The sequence below is a fragment of the Salmo trutta genome, chromosome 24, assembly GCF_901001165.1.
Source record: "Salmo trutta chromosome 24, fSalTru1.1, whole genome shotgun sequence".
Lineage (NCBI taxonomy): Eukaryota > Metazoa > Chordata > Actinopteri > Salmoniformes > Salmonidae > Salmo > Salmo trutta.
In genome coordinates this window covers 15,742,489-15,765,304 of record NC_042980.1, presented here as the reverse complement: position 1 = coordinate 15,765,304, position 22,816 = coordinate 15,742,489, and the positions used below count along the sequence as shown (strand labels likewise).

The 22,816-nt window shown below is 41.5% G+C and overlaps 2 protein-coding genes across 9 annotated transcripts in view; both read left to right on the top strand.

Moving 5' to 3' along the window:
- Positions 1-10,340, top strand: part of LOC115160802 (dedicator of cytokinesis protein 9) — a 122,990-nt gene extending 112,650 nt beyond the window's left edge. For 4 of the 8 annotated variants that reach the window (XM_029711230.1, XM_029711234.1, XM_029711227.1 and 1 more), the window contains exons 41-53: positions 44-226; positions 386-499; positions 639-854; positions 1,073-1,130; positions 3,834-3,940; positions 4,624-4,746; positions 4,873-4,986; positions 6,500-6,646; positions 6,780-6,990; positions 7,818-8,008; positions 8,266-8,366; positions 8,489-8,627; positions 9,016-10,340. In XM_029711230.1, coding sequence (XP_029567090.1) covers positions 44-226; positions 386-499; positions 639-854; positions 1,073-1,130; positions 3,834-3,940; positions 4,624-4,746; positions 4,873-4,986; positions 6,500-6,646; positions 6,780-6,990; positions 7,818-8,008; positions 8,266-8,366; positions 8,489-8,627; positions 9,016-9,141 — 1,830 coding nt within the window. In that variant the 3' untranslated portion in view covers positions 9,142-10,340. Of the gene's footprint in view, positions 1-43; positions 227-385; positions 500-638; positions 855-1,072; positions 1,131-3,833; positions 3,941-4,623; positions 4,747-4,872; positions 4,987-5,338; positions 5,345-5,806; positions 5,837-6,499; positions 6,647-6,779; positions 6,991-7,817; positions 8,009-8,265; positions 8,367-8,488; positions 8,628-9,015 lie in introns of all 8 variants that reach the window. The other 4 variants (XM_029711232.1, XM_029711228.1, XM_029711229.1 and 1 more) reach the window with 2 other exon arrangements.
- Positions 10,341-10,525: 185 nt separating this feature from the next.
- Positions 10,526-21,928, top strand: slc15a1a (solute carrier family 15 member 1a). The gene is made up of 23 exons (XM_029711239.1): positions 10,526-10,659; positions 10,872-10,903; positions 12,643-12,724; positions 12,899-13,040; positions 13,138-13,257; positions 13,408-13,507; positions 15,086-15,176; positions 15,336-15,419; positions 15,820-15,902; positions 16,047-16,133; positions 16,235-16,324; positions 16,430-16,474; positions 16,567-16,599; positions 16,685-16,773; positions 16,888-16,969; positions 18,883-19,002; positions 19,453-19,599; positions 19,695-19,741; positions 19,887-19,982; positions 20,149-20,260; positions 20,358-20,495; positions 20,688-20,795; positions 21,024-21,928. The coding sequence occupies exons 1-23, from the start codon at positions 10,653-10,655 to the stop codon at positions 21,243-21,245; spliced, it is 2,157 nt and encodes a 718-aa protein (XP_029567099.1). The 5' UTR covers positions 10,526-10,652; the 3' UTR covers positions 21,246-21,928.
- The last annotated feature ends 888 nt before the right edge of the window (positions 21,929-22,816 follow it).

The window sequence follows — 22,816 nt, the reverse complement described above, 5'->3', positions numbered from 1 at the left end:
AAATGTGCCGAGTATCTAATCATCACTGTGTGTCTGTTTTCAGTTCCCCTGCACCTTCTTCGAGGGTCGTGCGGACATGTGTGCTTCGTTCTGCTACGAGATCTTGAAGTGCTGCAACTCGAAGCTGAGCTCCATCCGCAGTGATGCCGCCCACCTCCTCTACTTCCTCATGAAGAGTAACTTTGACTACACCGGGCGCAAGTCCTTCGTCCGCACTCACCTACAAGTGAGAGATAGAGGGTTTCCCTTCTACATGCTGATACAGTCTCCTCAGAACATTTCTATGTAGCAGCACGCTCTATGGAGCTTTCCTAAAGAGCGGTTTGGTTGATGGTTATGGTAGTAGTTTCGTATTGATGTGTGCATTTCCTGCCCTCACGCCCAGGTGGTGATTGCCGTCAGTCAGCTGATCGCTGACGTCATCGGTATCGGAGGAACCCGCTTCCAACAGTCCCTGTCTATCATCAACAACTGTGCCAACAGTGACAAGACCATCAAGGTCAGAACCCGATGGACACTCTATTCTCATTCAAACTCCATGCCATCAGTATTGCTTGGTCTTTAATGAACATATTATATGAAATATATTACAGCCAAGGTTGGACCACTTGAATAATCTGCTGTATTATCCTGTGTAGAACACTGCTTTCCCGTCAGATGTGAAGGACCTGACCAAGCGGATCCGGACGGTCCTGATGGCCACGGCTCAGATGAAGGAGCATGAGAGAGACCCGGAGATGCTGGTGGACCTGCAGTATAGCCTTGCCAAGTCCTACGCCAGCACACCCGAACTCCGCAAGACTTGGCTGGACAGCATGGCCCGCATCCATGTGAAGAATGGAGACCTGTCCGAGGTCTGTACCAGGCTAGGGGTCAGAGTTTGGGCCTAAAAATATATGAGTATAAGTCAATGCCAGAGGGATGGGTGTTATTTTGATAGGTGTAGTTATTTAAGGAATGTATTATGGTAGAATCTCTATATACACAGTATGATGTTATATGTTGAATTCAAGTCATGTGGGTGGTTGGTAAAACATACTGATCTATCTGGGATGTTCTCTGTTGTCCACAGGCAGCCATGTGTTATGTGCATGTGGCGGCACTGGTGGCCGAGTATCTCCGGAGAAAAGGTGCGTTTTCCGTCAGCAGTAGAGATGTTGCTGATGATTGTCATTCGATGGTGCCGTTGTCTCTTTTCAAGACAGGAGAACTTCACAAGGGGTTCATGAATGGTCAGCGCAATGTGATTTTAATGAAAATATTGGTAGTTATTAGTTTATTAGTCAGTAGTCAAATACTATACTGTGATTAGTGTACATAGCACTATGTAATTTGTGATTCTTTCTACGTTCCGATACAATCAGGGGCCGTATGTATTAGTGATGGGGGAGAAAATCGATACAGTGACGCATAGGGATATTATTTTTGACGATATAGGGTGTTTTGACAATATCGCAATATTATTTTTGCGCTAGTTGGCTGTACCTGCACCAAAACTCCTTCATAGTTTTTTTTTTTCTCCGGCTTCTTTTTAAATAGGGAGACAGTTTGTTTTCAGCACTTTTATTTCCATGACTGATCAAAACTAATTTTCTCAAGGCTCTCTCTTGTCCCTCTGTAGCAGACATATGGTGAGGAATATGTTTGGAACATCAAATCGCAATAAAATGGCGGTGTTGAATCGCAATACATATACAGTTGAAGTCGGAAGTTCACATACACCTTAGCCAAATACATTTAAAATACGTTTTTCAAAATTCCTGACATTTACTCCTAGTAAAAATTCCCTGTCTTAGGTCAGTTAGGATCACCACTTTATTTTAAGAATGTGAAATGTCAGAATAATAGTTGAGAATGATTTATTTCAGATTCTATTTCTTTCATCACATTCCCAGTGGGTCAGAAGTTTACATGCTACCCAATACTAATTGAGTGTATTGCCTTTAAATTGTTGAACTTGGGTCAAACGTTTCGGGTAGCCTTCCACAAGCTTCCCACAATAAGTTTGGTGAATTTTGGCCCATTCCTCCTGACAGAGCTGGAGTAACTGAGTCAGGTTTGTAGGCCTCCTTGCTCGCACACACTTTTTCAGTTCTGCCCACAAATTTTCTATGGGATTGAGGTCAGGGCTTTGTGATGGCCACTCCAATATCTTGACTTTGTTGTCCTTAAGCCATTTTGCCACAACTTTGGAAGTATGCTTGGAGTCATTGTCCATTTGGAAGACCCATTTGCGACCAAGCTTTAACTTCCTGACTGATGTCTTGAGATGTTGCTTCAATATATCCACATAATTTTCCTCTCCTCATAATGCTATCTATTTTATGAAGTGCACCAGTCCCTCCTGCAGCAAAGCACCCCCACAACATGATGCTGCCACCCCCTTGCTTCACGTTTGGGATGGTTTTCTTTGGCTTGCAAGCCTCCCCATTTTTCCTCCAAACATAACGATGGTCATTATGGCCAAACAGTTCCATTTTTGTTTCATCAGACCAGAGGACATTTCTCCAAAAAGTATGATCTTTGTCCCCATGTGCAGTTGCAAACCATAATCTGGCTTTTTTATGACGGTTTTGGAGCAGTGGATTCTTCCTTGCTGAGCGGCTTTTCAGGTTATGTCGATATAAGAATAGTTTTACTGTGAATATAGATACTTTTGTACCTGTTTCCTCAAGCATCTTCACAAGGTCCTTTGCTGCTGTTCTGGGATTGATTTGCACTTTTCGCACCAAAGTACGTTCATCTCTAGGAGACTCCTTCCTGAGCCGTATGATGGCTGCGTGGTCCCAAGGTGTTTATACTTGCGTACTATTGTTTGTACAGATGAACGTGGTACCTTCAGGCGTTTGGAAATTGCTCCCAAGGATGAACCAGACTTGTGGAGGTCTACATTTTTTTCTGAGGTCTCCGCTGATTTATTTTGATTTTCCCATGATGTCAAGCAAAGAGGCACTGAGTTTGAAGGTAGGCCTTGAAATACATTCACAGGTACACCTCCAATTGACTCAAATGATGTCAATTAGTCTATCAGAAGCTTCTAAAGCCATGACATCATTTTCTGGGATTTTCCAAGCTGTTTAAAGACACAGTCAACTTAGTGTATGTGAACTTCTGACCCACTGGAATTGTGATACAGTGAATTATAAGTTAAACAATTTATTGGAGAAATTTGTTCTGTCATGCACAAAGTAGATGTCCTAACCGACTTGCCAAAACTATAGTTTGTTAACAAGACATTTGTGGAGTGGTTGAAAAACAAATTTTAATGACTCCAATCTAAGTTTATGTAAACTTCCGACTTCAACTGTAGAATCGTGATAATCGCAATACATATCGTATCTCCACCTAAGTATCGTGATAATATTGTATCGTGAGGTCCCTGACAATTCCGACTTAGTATGTATCAAGCGCCTCAGAGTTAGAGTGCTGATCTAGGATCAGGTCCCTCCTGTCCGTATTCAATGTGATCTAAAAGGCAAAACTGATCATAAATCAGCACTTTTGCTCTGAGATGCTTGATACATACAGCCACAGATTTTGTCATGTAACATTGTAATCTGTCGGTCTGTGTAGTTTCACACACAGCTTTTTAACACCAGAGGGATAATCAGCTCTGTGAAAGCAGGTCCACTCATAGCACACTGTATAAGAGAGCAATTATCTGTTTCCCTGACAACAAATTTTGACCTTTTGCCCGTTAGTACACCAGATAATGTTCTGAATGACGCTATATTTTCCCCTTAGTGTATAACCTGTATAAAACACCACAGAAAGAAGAAAATGTCTGTCTATTTGGTTTATTGATGATGGTCCCATCTCCTTAACGTCCGTAGGCATGTTCAAGCAGGGTTGCTCAGCCTTCCGGGTGGTCACTCCCAACATTGATGAAGAGGTGTCCATGATGGAGGATGTGGGCATGCAGGATGTCCACTTCAACGAGGTGAGAGACTAGCAGCCCGCTGCTCTCTGCTGCTAGGTCAATACATGAGTTCTGGTGCTCGTTTGAATGTCCTTTTTTGGGCGGGGCACAACTTTATCTTTTTTTTTAATGATCAGTTTATATCCTTGGATCATTTCCAGCACACTTGCTGCTAAATTTTGGAGTTTGCACTTTCCTGGAGATAACGTCTCTACAAGATAGCTGCCTAGTTATCAATGAAACAGCTCTGCTCCATACTATCAAACAACATGCAAAACAAAAGCACTTACTGAACAACATGCAACCAATTCCACATCTAATGATACGCTTGAATTTATTACAAATAAATCCTCTCTGTTCTCTAATAAGGCACAGTGTAGCTTATCAATCTGTGTGGCATATGATAGCCGTCCAATAGCCATTTAGAGTTGATGCGGAACAAATGTGCATTTAAATCCCATTTTCATGCCCTGTTCAGCGTATCCTCATTATACAGGATGTCATTGGAGTTATACAACCGTTCATGTTGCGTTGCATCAAGGACAATAGGCCTCTAGTACTTTCTCTTTGCACTAACCTTCATACAGCTTTCTAAATGTTCATTAAGCTTTGAAATGAAGCCCTCGTGTTGTCTGTAGTCAGATCACCTTCGTGTGGACACCATATGAAAAGTGGTGTTTTCTCTCGTCCTTTCTCCAAAACAGGATGTACTGATGGAGCTGTTGGAGGAGTGTGCTGATGGCCTGTGGAAGGCTGAGCGCTATGAGCTCATCTCAGACGTCTACAAGCTCATCATCCCCATCTATGAGAAGCGTAGGGACTTTGAGGTACAGCAGCAGACCTGCACCCACTGTTGGTTCCTCTCAAGGTCATGGGGCTCCACAGTAAAGGATAAAGGCCCAAACATTGATAAAAGATGCTGATTCTTATCGGTGTCTTTCTCAATTCCACAGAAACTGGCTCACCTGTACGACACGCTCCATCGTGCCTACAGCAAAGTGACCGAGGTCATGCACACGGGCAAGAGGCTGCTGGGCACATATTTCAGAGTGGCTTTCTTTGGTCAGGTGAGCTAGCGATTGAAATCTGACGGTAGGCTGTTGTATCACAGAACAATGCAATGGAGATCTCACATTGTTTCACTTTCCCGCTATACTATTGCTTTGCCCTTTCAAATACAGTATGCAGGTATTTCGATTTTGAACTAATTATATTTTCAATGTATTGTTTAAGATTAATTCAGATTCAAGGCGCAAATGGCTAAATTCGTAAGTGCCCTTTATCCCCCCCAAAAAAGAATCTTGATTTGAGCATGGGAGCTGCTGGAAGCGTTTTGATTGATAAAAGCATGACCACGTCATGTGCCCTTTTATTATCCATTCTAATACTTTTTTTCCCTGCTTTTCATCCTCTTTAAAGGCAGCGGTAAGTTCTGCAGTAGGATCTGCTCCTGAACAGCCAAAATCTGTGTGTGGTGTGCTGTTGCTGTAATCCATGCCATTTTTTCAGACAAAGTGTGCTGCTTAAAGCTCTTAGCAGTTACATTAACTCACTAACCTTCCGCCAACTTTTTGTGTTTGGTTGTTGCAACAGCATTGCATGTTGCTGATTCAATGGAGTAATAGACTGTCTTCTTAGCTTCCATTTTCCAGTGTTATTTTCAGTCTTCTTACACCTGGTTCTTCCTCATTTTTCACTGTGTTAACTCTTGTGTTTTGCAGTTGTTGCTTTTGACAGTTTGCTTTGGCGTGGATAACCTTCATAGAACCATGTTACTTCTGTATGTGGTGTTATAGTGTGAACACTTACATGCTATAGTTGTAGTCTGGGTAGTGTTGGAATAACTATGATTTTTTGTTTTCTGTTGCTCTACCTACAACTCCGTAGCAGTACCAGTTTACTGACTCTGAGGCTGAGGTAAATGAATGAGAAAGCGAATAACGTGGTAGGCACTCTGCGTTAGAGCTTAAGGCTTGTGATGTGCCCCTGTTAGTGCAGTCAGTGGTATTAACCGCCGCCTAGCTTATCCATCTCGACCCTCTACTACTTTCTGGCTTAGTGTTGCCCTGACAACAAGCATATTATTCAAGGTTCAATGGGAGGATTCCATTTTTCATCTCTGTATCCATTCATCCAGGTGATAGCTACTTCCCCGTTCAGCTACAGTGTTGAGGGATTTTTGTATTGTTTTTTGGGTATAAATACTGTGCACCCTTTGATGGAGTGAAATCCTAACCCCTGCGTCCATCCTTTTATTTGTCCAGTAGCACTGATCCTAGATCAGTTTTGTTTGTTTCTGTGCTTTGACTGTGACACAGATCCAGGGATATGTATTTTGGGAATATTTCTTGCTCTTAGCTTCAGGATATGAAATTGTTGCCGTCACTCATCCCATTTCCACAGACAATTAGTCAACACGGCATAGTGCCTTGCTCATTTGTCTGTTGTTATACTCTTGTTTTTAAGTCTTCATACTGCTTTTGACGTCGTTGTTACATGAACACCTTGACATTTGGGTTTTCATTGGTTTCCTTTTCTCTAGTACTGTAACCATAGTGTGTATTTTTGGCTTCCTCCTAGGGATTCTTTGAGGATGAAGATGGTAAAGAGTACATCTACAAAGAACCCAAATTCACCCCACTGTCAGAGATATCTCAGAGGCTACTCAAGCTCTACTCTGACAAGTTTGGCCCAGAGAATGTTAAGATCATTCAGGACTCTGGGAGGGTAAGTGTCAAGTCTTTACTCTTGGTATTTGACCCTCGTTTTGTGTTTTCGATGGTTGTGATTGGTCATTCCTCTTATTGGTCATTTATGTTATGTGTTCTGATTGGTCCTTTGTGTTATGTGTCCTATCCAGATCAACCCTAAAGATCTCGACTCGAAGTATGCCTACATCCAGGTGACCCATGTCACCCCGTTCCTGGAAGAGAAGGAGCTGGTGGACAGGAAGACAGACTTTGAGAAGAGCCACAATATCCGACGCTTTGTCTTCGAGATGCCCTTCACCGTGTCGGGGAAGAAGCAGGGAGGGGTGGAGGAGCAGTGCAAACGCAGGACCATCCTGACCAGTAGGTGTTCCACTTCATCTCTAGACAGTTAGGGCCAATGAAGGGACCCATAGGTCGACATCTTATTCCAAATGTATGTTCATGGGTGTACAGGGGGCCTGACAACATCTGTAAAGAGTTTCCTATTGCTTACACAGTGAGACAAACCTATAGATGACTCTCATGGAAAATAATGTGACGCAAATATCAGACACATTCCTTATCACTCAAACATGTTCAGTGCATAGTGCTTCGAACACTCCCTGCGTGTAGCTGGGAAAGGGGAGGGTATCCAGGTAATCTACAGATATGTGTAGTCCATGGGATCATGCTGTGGAGCAGACAACGGTAATAAAACACATCGGTCAACACAGTTCCAGTCACAGGGGAATATTGATGTTAAACATGTCGGAGTATCTATAGTATTTACTTTGACAAGCACCTTATACCCATAGAAACCTTTTCTAGCACAGGCATGTACCTGTATCTCTACCTGGCATAATATTGCTGTAGGAAGGGTCCTGTGCAATAATGGAAATATCTGATTAGGTTCTGAGTATGTCAGCTCTTTGTTAATAATATTTCTTCATCCTAATTGGTTGTGTTTTATTGTTTTACAGTGTAAAACACTCCAATGTACAAACTTCATCTTGTATCTTCATTATCTGATAAGGCTGCCTTGCCTCAAAGGTCTTTAGTGAGTGAATGGGCAAGTCTCACGCCATCAAACTGCTTAGGACACATATCTGTCTGAACCCCTAATAAACGTATGTGTGGGTGAGGATGTTTTACGCACCTAATAGGTTGAGCAACCATGTTCACATCCATTTTCTCTCTCTCTCGCATAGCAACACACTGTTTCCCCTATGTGAAGAAGCGTATTGCGGTGATGTACCAGCATCACACAGACCTGAACCCCATAGAGGTGGCTATAGACGAGATGAGCAAGAAGGTGGCCGAGCTGAGACAGCTGGTTTCCACCAGTGATGTTGACATGATCCGCCTGCAGCTCAAACTACAGGGCAGCATCAGTGTCCAGGTACAGGCCTATGTCCTCAAAAACCACATCCCCTGTCCTCAAAAACCACATCCCCTGTCCTCACTAACCACATCCCCTGTCCTCACTAACCACATCCTCTGCTCACAAGCCCAATCTTCTGTCCTCACAGAGCACAGAAACACAACTTCTTCATTAATTTACCCATTCACCTATTTTATTCAATATTTAGAAATTCTACATGGCAAATACATCCCTCAACTTTCCAATGTCAAATAAATGTTATTCTCACCTTTTAGGTAAATGCTGGTCCCCTCGCATATGCCAGAGCTTTCCTGGATGATGCCAGCACCAAGAAGTATCCTGACAACAAGGTCAAACAACTTAAAGAGGTCTTCAGGTGAGTTCTTACCGAATACACATTCCCATGCCACACAACATATCTCTCCACTACGTAATTACAGAAGACCATGAATTACATACACGATGTATTATGTATGACACTGGCCTTTTGTGGAGCAGGCAGTTTGTGGAGGCGTGTGGCCATGGCCTGGGCATCAACGAGCGGCTGATCAAAGAGGACCAGCAGGAGTACCATGACGAGATGAAGGCCAACTACAGAGACCTGGCCAGAGAGCTGTCCGCCATCATGCACGAGCCAGTAAGGAGGAGCTACCTGCTAGCATAACAAACATTGGGACTCAATATTGTTTGTGTATCAGTTGTTTTTAATGATTTGTACATTTTGGATGAATCTGTTCTATTTGTTCTGATTGCAATGCTGGTGAAACAGTTTAGTTTGAGGAATGTTATGAATCTAACCGTTATTATAAGGCATTGGAAATGCATAGTCTAATATTTGATCTTTGATATCCCCCTTTTCCCTCTGTTTTTCCTTTGTGCTGACATGAGCAGATTGGATGGTAAAACATCTTTGGCATGGGCTTCATTATGTGTGATTAATCCTAATTAAATTGTCTAAAATAGACAATTTTATCATTTAGCATCACCTTGAACTCTCTCCCTCGCTCCCTTCCTCCGCCTTCCAGATCAGTCCAGTGGAGGATGGCATGAAGAGCGTTCTTCCAGACTCGCTGCACATCTTCAATGCCATCAGCGGTACCCCCAGCGGTGCCACCATTGCGGGCATGCCCAACTCCTCCTCTGTGGTGTGAGATCCACTGGGATTGGCTGACTCCTGACCTCAACGCTCCGCATGCACGCGCCAACCAGTGCTGCCATGAGCCCCCATTCCTGCTTCACTGCTCTCCTTATCATCAAGTTTGCTCTGGCTAAAGTGAGACAATATTAATGTTCTTTTAACCTTCTCTCACCCCTCCTTTGGCTTGTCCCGTGGGCCAGGACAAAGGACCATGTCGTTTTCTGTTTTCACTATCGTATACAGTACAGCCACTCTGTGGAGGATGGGACCAGGGACATTGATCCATGAGGACGACTGAACTAAAGGAGTTCCACATGAACAGAGGGGGGTGGGTGGAGGCGAGGTGAGGCATGGTGGGGTTGTCAATCTGTGGAGCAGACATACAGAATGAGGGGGGACTGGTTTATCCTCCACCCTGCGTCTTGAGTCTGACTGGGGTTCCTGTCGGTGTAGTGCTGGGGTTCAATGATATATACTGTATATGACATCACTGGTAGTGTTTCCTGTGGAGACGTTCCTGTAGGGATACTTAAAGCAACACAAATGTGCATGTGATGTCACTAGCTCCCCGTCAACCTCCTGTCGTCTCATTTTCATCTCTTTTGTTTTGATCATTTGTCTTTTGCTCTGAACTCTTCAAGTGATCTTGTATGGACATTATTCCACTTTGATAAATCTCATATTGATGTCTTGGTGAACTATATTTGCTGCATACATTGGCATTCATCTCTCTGTACATGAAGACTCGTTATGTTTTTACAAACATGCAACTTAATGGAAAAAGAGCCTCCTATGAAAACATTAGTGTTCAACCTTAATCACTGAAATGTCTTAGAATGGGATTTTTTTTAGTATTATTTTTTACAGCCATTGCATATAAGTATATTCCAAGCTGTTAATTCTTGTATATAAAAAAGGAGTGCAATATTTGTCTTTTGCAAGGTGTCTTGCTGTGTTGGGTTCAATACACTGTAAAGATGTTTGTCCTTCTTGCCAAAGCAACGAGGTGTGGATCCAGAGATGAGGCCTACTGTGGTAGTTTATATGAAGCTTTGACCATTTTAGTGTTCATTAAAATGTTAATGAAATAATTTTTATATTTGGGAAGCATTGGGTTTTTTATTTTTATTTAACAGAAAGTCACTGTTCTGCTGTATACAGAAATGTTCCCTAATGCTTTTCTTTTAAATAAAATTCCCTTATTTCTCTGCACTTCTACTTGATTTCCTTATGAACCTTTCTCACAACATTGATGGAAGTAGTCTAGTAGCTTATTGACTGTAACGTTGTTTTGTATGATACAGTATTATCTAATTATTAGCTAATTCGAGGTATTGACTCACTCTCACCTTCCTGCCTCTGGTGTTCTCGCACAAGATAAAACCATAAAACAGCATTCTGGGACACCATACCAGGGTTGTGCCTCCTAGTCTTAGAGGCAGGAATCACTGTGTTAGCCTGGAAGGGATCAGTAAAGGATACTAAACATTACAGGACGAAGAGCAGTCTCTATACACTGCCATCATGACAGGTCAGGCAACAAAATGCTATTCAAATTGCAAAAATTGCATCTGTTAAATGATATTATGGATCTATGCTATTCAGATATCTGGCATTTTCTGATAGGCTTATGTTATTGGTGAAAAAAATGCATCTATTTAATTGTTACATCAGTACCCTGCTTAGATATCTCTAATATTTGATATATTTAACCTAATGGTTTTATTTCTCACACACAAAAAGATGAAGAGGTTGTTAAGAAGGGCAAGTCAAAGGTAAGACTTCTAGTGCACTGTCCATTGTCTGGATTAATTTATTTTACAAGTGACGCTCTGAAAAATCAATAAATGCTTCATAGATTAAATTAACTAGCACCAATTGATATAACACTATGCAACGCAATTCACGCTTGCATATTCAGCTACACTGCACGACCAAAAGTATTTGGACACCTGCTTGTCGAACATTCCAAAATCATGAGCATTAATATGGAGTTGGTGCCCTTGCTGTTGGGAAGGCTTTCAACTAGATGTTGGAACTTTGCTGCGGGGACTTGCTTTCCATTCAGCCACGAGCATTAGTAAGGTCCGGCACTGATGTTGGGTGATTAGGCCTTGTTCACAGTTGACGTTCCAATTCATCCCAAAGGTGGGGTTGAGGGCAGGGCTCTGTGCAGGCCAGTCAAGTTCTTCCACACCGATTGACAAATTATTTCTGGATAGACCTTATTTTGTGCATGGTGGCATTGTTATGCTGAAACAGGAAAGGGCCTTCCCCAAAAAGTTGGAAGCACAGAATTGTCTAGAATGGAAATGCCAACTGACATTTACTCATGAGGTGCTGACCTGTTGCAGCCTCTGCAACCACCGTGATTATTGTTATTATTATTTAACCCTGCTGGTCATCTATGAACGTTTGAACATCTTGGCCATGTACTGTTATAATCTCAACCCAGCAAAGCCAGAAGAGGACTGGCCACCCCTCAGAGCCTGGTTCCTCTCTAGGTTCCTGCCTTTCTAGGGAGTTTTTCCAAGCCACTGTGTTACTACATCTGCATTGCTTGCTGTTTGGGGTTTTAAGTTGGGTTTCTGTATAGCACTTTGTGACATTGGCTGATGTAAAAAGGGCTTTAAATGTGATTGATTCATTGATAGCGTTAAGATTTCCCTTCACAGGATCTAAGGGGCCTAGCCACAGCCGCAGACCATTATTCCTCCTCAACCAAACTTTACAGTTGGCACTATGCATTGGGGCAGGTAGCTTTCTCCTAGAATCTGCCAATTGATCACTCCAGAGAATGCATTTCCACTGCTACAGTGTCCAATGACGGCGAGCTTTACACCCCTTCAGCCGACGTTTGGCGTTGCACATGGTGATCTTGGGCTTCTGTGCTGCTGCTCGGCCATGGAAACCCTTTTCATGAAGCTCCCGACAAACAGTTCTTGTGCTGATGTTGCTTCCAGAAACAGTTTGGAACTCGTTAGCGAGTGTTGCAACCGATGACAGACTATTTAAATGCTACGTGCTTCAGCACTCGGTGGTTCCGTTCTGTGAGTTTGTGTTTCCTACCACTTCGTGGCTGAGCCATTGTTGCTCCAAAACGTTTCCACTTCACAATAACAGGACTTACAGTTGACTGGGGGCAGCTCTAGCAGGGCAGAAATCTGACAAGCTGACTTGTTGGAAAGGTGGCATCCTATGCCGGTGCCATGTTGAAAGTCACTGAGCTCTTCAGTAAGGCCTTTCTACTGCCAATGTTTGTCTATAGAGATCTCATGGCTGTGTGCTCGATTTTATACACCTATCAGCAACGGGTGTGGCTGAAATAGCCGAATCCACTAATTTGAAGGGGTGTCCACATATTTTTGTATATATAGTGTATGTGTATTTCATTCAATATCATAGCTATAAGGGAATCCTTATTTTTAACTGTACTCTGCAATTTTAAAGTAAATTGGCTTTTATATAAAGATACTAGTGTAATATGGACCTTATTTTATGTCTGTATGCACAGGAGGTATGTGGCTATCCCGTCAGCATATTCTTCATTGTTGTAAATGAGTTCTGCGAGAGATTCTCCTACTATGGCATGCGAGGTAAGAATATGACACAGTATCTACTACATGGGAGTAATCAACAATTCTAACCCAGTGAGCAAAACTAGTTGAAAATATCTCATTTCAATGAGTTTTGCCCACTGGGAATAACTATAATGGCTTTGTGGAGTGCCCATCCTGAGGAGCTTCCCCTTCTCTCTCCCCTGTCCACAGCTGTGCTGGTGCTGTACTTCAGGTACTTCCTTCGGTTTGATGATGACCTGGCCACCTCCATCTACCACACCTTTGTGGCTCTGTGCTACCTGACTCCCATCCTGGGAGCCGTTGTAGCAGACTCCTGGTTGGGCAAGTTTAAGTAAGTGACTGTTCGGAGTCCTAGAACTAGGGTGTATTACAGAACGGGAATATGTTCTTGCACTGGTAGCTAACACCTTGATTTCCCCTTCCTGCAGGACTATCATCTACTTGTCCATTGTCTACGCAATTGGCCAGGTTGTGATGGCAGTCAGCGCCATTCATGACATCACGGACACAGACAGAGATGGCACGCCGGACAACTTGACCTTGCATATGTGAGTCGTCCTCATTTAAAGTCAAGTTCATAGATTCTCTTACGCAAACACAAGTCACATGCGAAGGCTTGCTGGGGTATGTCCTGACTACATGGACTTTGTGAGGTGCTACTGAATGCATGGCTTAACAATGTTGGTCTGCCTCCTCAGTGTGCTGTCCATGGTGGGCCTGCTCCTCATTGCACTGGGTACAGGTGGTATCAAACCATGTGTAGCCGCTTTTGGAGGAGACCAGTTTCAGGACCACCAGGTTAGCAGAATAACTCAGTATTCGGAGAATAACACCGCCACTGTGTCTGTCTGTCTATCTTTGTCAGTAGGCAGATATTTCCTCACTACAACTGCAAAGTCATGTCATGTTAACCTTGAAATGAAGAACATGTAGGAGAACCTTTGCTCCTTTGATAAGTGTAATGTACATGTATCTCCTATGAATGGCACATAATATACAGTACCAGTCAAAAGCTTGGACACCTACTATTTCATTTTTACTATTTTCTACATTGTAGAATAATAGTGAAGACATCAACACTATGAAATAACACATATGGAATCATGTAGTAACAAAATAACTGTTAAACAAATCAAAATATATTTTAGATTCTTCAAAGTAGCCACCCTTTGTCTTGATGACAGCTTTGCACACTTGGCATTCTCTCGACCAGCTTCATGAGGTAGTCACCTGGAATGCATTTCAATTAACTGGTGTGCCTTATTAAAAGTTAATTTGTGGAATTTCGTTCCTTCGGTATTGTTGTAACAAAGGTAGGGGTGGTATACAGAAGATAGCCCTACTTGGTAAAAGACCAAATCAATATTATGGCAAGAACAGCTCAAATAAGCAAAGAGAAATGACAGTCCATCATTACTTTAAGACATGAATGCAGTCAATCTGGAACATTTCTAGAACTTTCAAAGTTTCTTTAATTAAATGCAGTCGCAAACACCATCAAGCGCTATGATGAAACTGGCTCTCATGAGGACCGCCACAGGAAAGAAAGACCCAGAGTTACATCTGCTGCAGAGGATAAGTTCATTAGAGTTACCAGCCATTAGAGTTACCAGCCTTCAGGTAACAGACACATCTCAACATCAACTGTTCAGAGGAGACGGCGTGAATCAGGTCTTCATGGTCAAATTGCTGCAAAGAAACCACTACTAAAGGACACCAATAAGAAGAAGAGACATGCTTGGGCCAAGAAACATGAGTAATGGACATTAGACCAGTAGAAATGTGTCCTTTGGTCTGGAGTCCAAATTTGAGATTTTTGGTTCCAACTCCCGTGTCTTTATGAGACACAGAGTAGGTGAACGGATGATCTCCGCATGTGTGGTTCCCACCGTGAAGCTTGAAGGAAGAGGTGTGATGGTATGGGGGTGCTTTGCTGGTGACACTGTCTGTGATTTATTTAGAATTCAAGGCCCACTTAACCAGCATGGCTACCACAGCATTCTGCAGCGATACGCCATCCCATCTGGTTTGCGCTTAGTGGGACTGTCATTTGTTTTTCAACAGGACAATGACACAACACACTTCCAGGCTGTGTAAGGGCTATTTGACCAAGAAAGAGAGTGATGGAGTGCTGCATCAGATGACCTGGCCTCCACAATGTCCAAAAACAAATCAAAATATATTTCAAATCAAAATATACATTTTTGGTTACTACATGATTCCAGATGTGTTATTTTATAGTTTTGATGTCTTCACTATTATTCTACAATGTAAAAATAAACAAAAACCCTTGAATGAGTAGGTATGTCCAAACTTTTGACTGGTACTGTACAAACTTTACACACAATACAAATCTATTCCTTTTTATTTTTGCAGGCAAAACAGAGGAGCACTTTCTTCTCGGTTTTCTACCTGTGTATCAATGGTGGGAGTCTCCTGTCTACTATCATTACACCAATCCTCAGAGGTAGGGGGAATGTCCAAGCCAGGCCAGGCTATGTATAATAACTCCCTAAATGCTGTCTGAAGATATTACCACAAATCTGCATAAATAACTATTTAATACACAACACAACTGCAGCTAGTGTATGGATGAGTGATGTCTGTGCTGTGTCCCTGTGTTTAGGCCAGGAGTGTGGCATCCACAGCCAGCAAAAGTGTTATCCTCTGGCCTTCGGTGTCCCTGCTGCGCTCATGGTGGTCGCCCTTGGTTAGTGTCTCTACCATCTTCTTTATTCTACCTACAGATGTAGGATTTTAATTTGACCTATATTGTCACAGCAAATTAAATCCTGCAGCAACAGTATTTGAATGTTCAGTCTATAATTTTGCTTGATCGGTGGTCAGACTATTAGCTGGGCAGAAGTAGGCTACAGGAAAAGTGCAATACTGTTACTATAACCATGTGTTAGTGTGGGTTTTCAGGGAATTTATGTAAATCACGAAGCTCATCTGCATTTCCTGTGGTGAAAGAAAATTCTCAGCAACAAAAGAGTGATCAAATTAAGATCCTACAACTGTACCTTGTCCCAGGGTTTTGCTGTAATATTTATTCTGATAAAGAGTATAAAAATGTAGTTTGACTGCTGTTTTGCTGTTTGTCCCTACAGTCGTGTTCATAATTGGAAGTGGTATGTACCATAAGACTGAACCGCAGGGAAACATAATGCTGGATGTGTGTAAGTGTATTGGGGTAAGTCAAAACATTTAACTAGTACCAGCATTCAGCATAATTGCATCAACCTTCACAACAATGTGAAAAATGACTGGAGGACTCTTCCCTGCAGCCATCCTGGTGTTTCTGAAAGGATAATTTCTGTGTCTGCTGCCTTTACAGTTTGCAATAAAGAACCGCTTCAGGCACAGGAGTAGCTCCTACCCGAAGAGAATGCACTGGATGGACTGGGCCGAAGAGAAATACGAGGTATGGCTACACTGCAAACTATACAGTACTATCTAAATGGCATGTTCGGTCTCAAATGTATGAACACCTCATATTGTCTTTCTCTCTTTTTGTGCTTGTAGAAACTCCTCATTGCTCAGATAAAGATGGTGCTGAAGGTCCTATTTCTGTACATTCCCCTTCCCATGTTCTGGACCCTATTTGACCAAAAGGTATCTGAGATACGTTGGTAAATAATCTAGTTTGTCCTGCAATATGTGATGTAACTTGTAATATCCATATGGTATAATCAAGTAAAACATTCTGCTCCCTCATAGGGCTCTAGGTGGACTCTTCAGGCCACCACCATGGATGGGAACTTTGTACGTTTGCAAAACCATCCCACTGTAAAAAGTCAACTAAAGCTACAGTTTGCAAGTTGTTCTTGTTAGTAATGACCTTGCTCTCTTTCCAGGGATCCCTCATTCTGCAGCCTGATCAAATGCAGGTACGTTAGAGGTACTTTATGGTTCCTGGTTGTTTTCATCCATGGCTAAATGCACTTCTTACCATAGAAACCATCTTTTTGACAGACTGTCAACCCTATCCTGATCCTGACTCTGGTACCGATCATGGACAGTGTGGTGTACCCACTGATAAAGAAATGTGGCCTGAACTTCACGTAAGTTCTACTTAAAGAAAATGAGAAAACAAATGCCTGTGCAGTATCTACAAAACAGTGAAGAGGCAGGTGTAAGCATGCTTAGGAATCTAACCATGAACCTTTCCTCAACAGTCCTTTGAGGAGAATGACAGTGGGGATGTTTTTGGCAGCCATGGCCTTTGTTGCTGCAGCTTTGGTACAGATCCAGATTGATGTAAGTGTGTACAATACATCTACATTGTGTGGCAGTTTGTTTCTGGTTTAGTAAAGTATTCTTTGATGCTATCATGCCTTGTATGGCTAGGAATAGATGTAGCATTGTTGAAAGTCGAAACAGTCTAGAACCCAGGCTACAGGAAATCTATCTTATGACGAAGTCAAAATGGAGAGTATCCCATTTTGACCCTCTTAATGGCAATACTTTTCCTGTCTATAGAATTGGAACGCATAACAAAGAGATTATATTATTTGCTAAATCCTTACTTGTATCCAGAGCCATATACTAAAATATATCTATCAACAGTTGAAGTCGGAAGTTTACATACACATATTTTGGAGTCATTAAAACTCGTTTTTCAACCACTCAACAAATTTCTTGTTAACAAACTATAGTTTTGGCAAGTCGGTTAGGACATCTACTTTGTGCATGACACAAGTAATTTTTCCTACAATGGTTTACAGACAGATTATTTCACTTATAATTCACTGTATCACAATTCCAGTGGGTCAGAAGTTTACATACACTAAGTTGACTGTGCCTTTAAACAGCTTGGAAAATTCCAGAAAATTATGTCATGGCTTTAGAAGCTTCTGAAATGCTAATTGACATCATTTAAGTAAATTTGAGGTGTACCTGTGGATGTATTTCAAGGCCTACAATCAAACTCAGTGCCTCTTTGCTTGGCATCATGGGAAAATCAAAAGAAATCAGCCAAAATTGTAGACCTCCACAAGTCTGGTTCACCCTTGGAAGCAATTTCCAAACGCCTGAAGGTACCACGTTCATCTGTACAAACAATAGTACGCAAGTATAAACCCCATGGGACCACGTAGCCATCAAACCGCTCAAGAAGGAGACGCATTCTGTCTCCTAGAGATGAAAGTACTTTGGTGCAAAAAGTGCGAATCAATCCCAGAACAACAGCAAAGGACCTTGTGAAGATGCTGGAGGAAACAGGTACAAAGTATCTATATCCACAGTAAAACGAGTCCTATATCGACATAACCTGAAAGGCTGCTCAGCAAAGAAGAAGCCACTTCTCCAAAACCGCCATAAAATAGCCAGACTACGGTTTGCAACTGCACATGGGGACAAAGATCATACTTTTTGGAGAAATGTCCTCTGGTCTGATGAAACAAAAATAGAACTGTTTGGCCATAATGACCATCATTATGTTTGGAGGAAAAGGGGGAGGCTTGCAAGCCGAAGAATACCATCCCAACCGTGAAGTACGGGGGTGGCAGCATCATGTTGTGGGGGTGCTTTGCTGCAGGAGGGACTGGTGCACTTCACAAAATAGATGGCATCATGAGGTAGGAAAATTATGTGGATGTATTGAAGCAACATCTCAATGACTCCAAGCATACTTCCAAAGTTGTGGCAAAAGGGCTTAAGGACAACAAAGTCAAGGTATTGGAGTGGCCATCACAAAGCCCTGACCTCAATCCTATAGAAAATTTGTGGGCAGAACTGAAAAAGTGTGTGCGAGCAAGGAGGCCTACAAACCTGACTCAGTTACACCAGCTCTGTCAGGAGGAATGGGCCAAAATTCACCCAACTTATTGTGGGAAGCTTGTGGAAGGCTACCCAAAACATTTGACCCAAGTTAACCAATTTAAAGGCAATGCTACCAAATACTAATTGAGTGTATGTATACTTCTGACCCACTGGGAATGTGATGAAAGAAATAAAAGATTAAATAAATCATTCTCTCTACTATTATTCTGACATTTCACATTCTTAAAATAAAGTGGTGATCCTAACTGACCTAAGACAGGCAATTTTTACTAGGATTAAATGTCAGGAATTTTGAAAAACTGAGTTTAAATGTATTTGGCTAAGGTGTATGTAAACTTCTGACTTCAACTGTATATATAAATATATGACTCTGCTTGTATCTATTTCAGAAAACCTTGCCAACCTTCCCATCATCCTCCCAGAGCCAATTAAAATTACTCAACATGGGCAGTATCCCCTTGACAGTTACACTACCCAATAATGATCCATTTGTCATTGAAGCAGCTAAGGTAAACCATCCTGAGGAGGTTCTCTTAGGCATTCATATCACAAAACCTGACTTTATTGGCAGAAATCTTACACAGATGTTGATCTCTACTAGAAGAATATCTTTTACATGTTTTATTTAACCTTTATTTTATCAGGGAGTCATACTGAGGGAAAGGTATCTTTTACAGATGAGCCCTGAAATACAGAATTTACAGAAAATACACACATCAAAATATAAATACAAAATGCAAGCAGAAAGAACACACGGTCATAAAAAAACAAAGCCGTTCATCAGTAATAAGGTCCTCAGGTAATGGTTTAAGTAGAATGGTGAAGTTAGGATCAGCCAAAACATTACATTAAGACATTTATCACTTGTAGTAACTTTTCTAATTGAACCAAGTGCTTCACTGTAACTGTCGAGTGTTTATACCTTGTTGTGGAACTGACTCCACTCATATATTTTACAGGCTAATGCAAATTACCTTACATTTGAGGAAGAAAGCATCAACGTTTCATTTCAGAGTCCTGCAATATCTAGGACTATTTCCTTAGCAAAGGACAAGCGGCATACACTTCTGATTCCCTCAAACCTCAGTGCCCCAATGTGGGAGATGGTAAGTACATACCTATAATTGCACCCTTATAAAAGTACAGTATTAACATCATGAGCATTAAGTCAATATACATTTTCTCTGATACTCTGTTGCAGACTGATGATTTGATGGCAAAGCCAGAGCAAGGGGCCAATGCAATTAGGTAAATTTGGATGCATTTCCCAATGTTTGTTTGCCGAGATTACCGAAATCAACATACATTTCCAGATCATCTATAGCCTTTCATGGTTAACTTGGATGTGTTTTTTTGTTGATGCTGTTTCTCAACTCTGTGTATTCATTTCCAGATTTGTTAATGGTATGGCTGGAGCGGTGAATGTGTCAACTTTTGGAAGCATTCAATACTCCTCTGCTTCCAACTACTCTCTCATATCAAATGGAAAGTAAGGAATTCATTATTGATTATACTTGCAAATGTGCAGTATAATAAAGAGGATGGCATAAAGAATACGCAGCTAAATCCTTAAAATGTGTATGTAGATACTTTTGCTTGCATTATAAGACTCACAAACACAGATTTCCAAAGCATCTCTTCTTACTAATTTCCAGAGCCACCTTCACCATTACCAATGGTGCAAACACATGTGAATACTCCAGAGAATTTGGATTCGGGAGTTCTTACACTCTACTGATCCCCAGTCATTTTGCATGGGGCCCGACTGTAAGTTTCACCCCTTCTACGTGTCACTTAATAATACAGTGATATATCCCATAATCAGCTTCAGTAAGTTACAGTTTTGATTGCCTCTTTTATATAGTGCTCGGAATCCATTTCTGGGGTTGAGGATATCCAGCCCAACTCCTTCCATATGGGCTGGCAGATCCCACAGTATTTCCTCATTACCTGTGGAGAGGTGGTGTTCTCTGTTACTGGCCTGGAGTTCTCTTATTCACAGGTGAAGCACACACACCCGTATTAGTCGACATTTAGTTATCTGTTAGACCCTGTGCTGAACTTGAATCATTGTGATCTGCCCAACAACAGGGGAAAGTATAAAGTAATCTCTTGAATTTTCAGTTGTAAAATAATGGGTGGCTGTACTCCAATTCGCAGCGTAATTTACCAAGCTATATATCTTTCTTCAAAGGCACCGAGCAACATGAAGGCAGTGCTACAAGCAGGCTGGCTGTTCACTGTAGCTATTGGCAACTTTATTGTCCTTATTGTGGCTGAGATTGCACAGATCGAAGAACAGGTACAGTGCCACTACACTACACTCTAAAGATAAATCTCTCATTCTATGTCCTCTGAGGACACACTCATAGCCCTCTTGCGGCACGTTGTCTGCGTATTGGGAAAGCCAGCCCTGACTTTATGGGTGAAAGAGTTGAAGTCTTCAGTGCCCATGAATCATACCTCAAGGGCCAGATCTGATGAGGTAAATATGTGACGTGTAAAATCTTTGTGTTTTTTCCTCCTGCAGTGGGCAGAGTTTGTCCTCTTCGCCTCCCTCCTAGTGGCAGTGTGTGTCATCTTCTCCATCATGGCCTATTTCTATACCTACATGGACCCTGCAGAGATCGAGGCCCAGTTCAGGGACAAAGGTGGTAAGGAAGAATCAGACAAAGAGGAGCTTCAAATGCAGAAGAAAGATGTCGTAGACCATCACAATGAAGATGATGAAGCCAAACAAACCAAAATGTAAATTTCTGTAAATTTGCGTGTGTGTGAGTGTGTGTGTGCACGTGTGAGCGTGAGAAAGAGACTGAGTGAAAGAGAGAAGGGGCAAGAGAAAGAAAATGAATACCAATTGTATTATATTATAGTTTTGATATGCACAAAATAACTGCTCCAAGTATGGTGCAGAGTGGGAAAAGGACATTGGTACTATATTTAAGATACATTTAAAGTCCAGACTTTTTTAAGCTGTCAACTGTGAGAGAAAACAACAAAACATTACAAATGGAACAATCTGTTTTTGAAAAAAACTAAAACATCCCAATGTCCATCGATCAGGATTCATTTTGTATGATTATACTGTATAGGTTGCATTGTTTTTAATATAGAATTTAGTGTGTATTAAAAAAAGCAAGATTTTCTAAACATTTAATTACATAACTGGAAAAAAAATCTGTGTCACTGCTTAAATAAACTTGAAGTAGACATTTTTATCATGGCTCTCATTTAGGCTCACTTACATTTGTCTGTGGCTTGGGCATAATACAATTTATAGTCCATGTGATTTGCCTTAGACTATAACATACATTTTTAAAAGAGGACTGGGTTTGCATGTAATGGGTGTGTGTTGGTGGCAGGGAAGTCAGGCACAGGAGAATCTAACTTGGTATAAACGGAGTTGTTTAATCAGTGCTTCACAAAACTCCAAAATTACAAAATAATAAAAAGTGGGTACAAAACCCGTCGGGCACCAACACATAATACACAAACATTCAATCAAACAATCTCCGACAAGGACATGAGGGGAAACAGAGGGTTAAATACACAACATGTAATTGATGGGATTGGAACCAGGTGTGAAGGAAGACAAGACAAAACCAATGGAAAATGAAAAATGGATCAGTGATGGCTAGAAGGTTGGTGACTTCGACCGCCGAACTCCGCCCGAACAAGGAGAGGGACCGACTTCGGCGGAAGTCGTGACATTGAACAGGCCAATCATTTATAATTAAGTTACTTTTTGGGACATAATGAGACAATATGTGTCAGATAATATACATTATGCCAACTCATATTCTGCTCTTCTTAAATACATTTTATTCATATCATGTTTCTTTAGACTTGCCTAAAATACAGTTGAAGTCGGAAGTTTACATACACTTTGGAGTCATTAAAACTCGTTTTTCAACCACTCAACAAATTTCTTGTTAACAAACTATAGTTTTGGCAAGTCGGTTAGGTCTTCTACTTTGTGCATGACACAAGTAATTTTTCCAACAATGGTTTACAGACAGATTATTTAACTTATAATTCACTATCACAATTCCAGTGGGTCAGAAGTTTACATGCACTAAGTTGACTGTGCCTTTAAACAGCTTGGAAAATTCCAGAAAATTATGTCATGGCTTTAGAAGCTTCTGATATGCTAATTGACATCATTTAAGTCAATTTGAGGTGTACCGGTGGATGTATTTCAAGGCCTACCTTCAAACTCAGTGCCTCTTTGCTTGGCATCATGGAAAAATCAAAAGAAATTAGCCAAGACCTCGGAAAAAAATGGGTAGACCTTCACAAGTCTGGTTCATCCTTGGGAGCAAT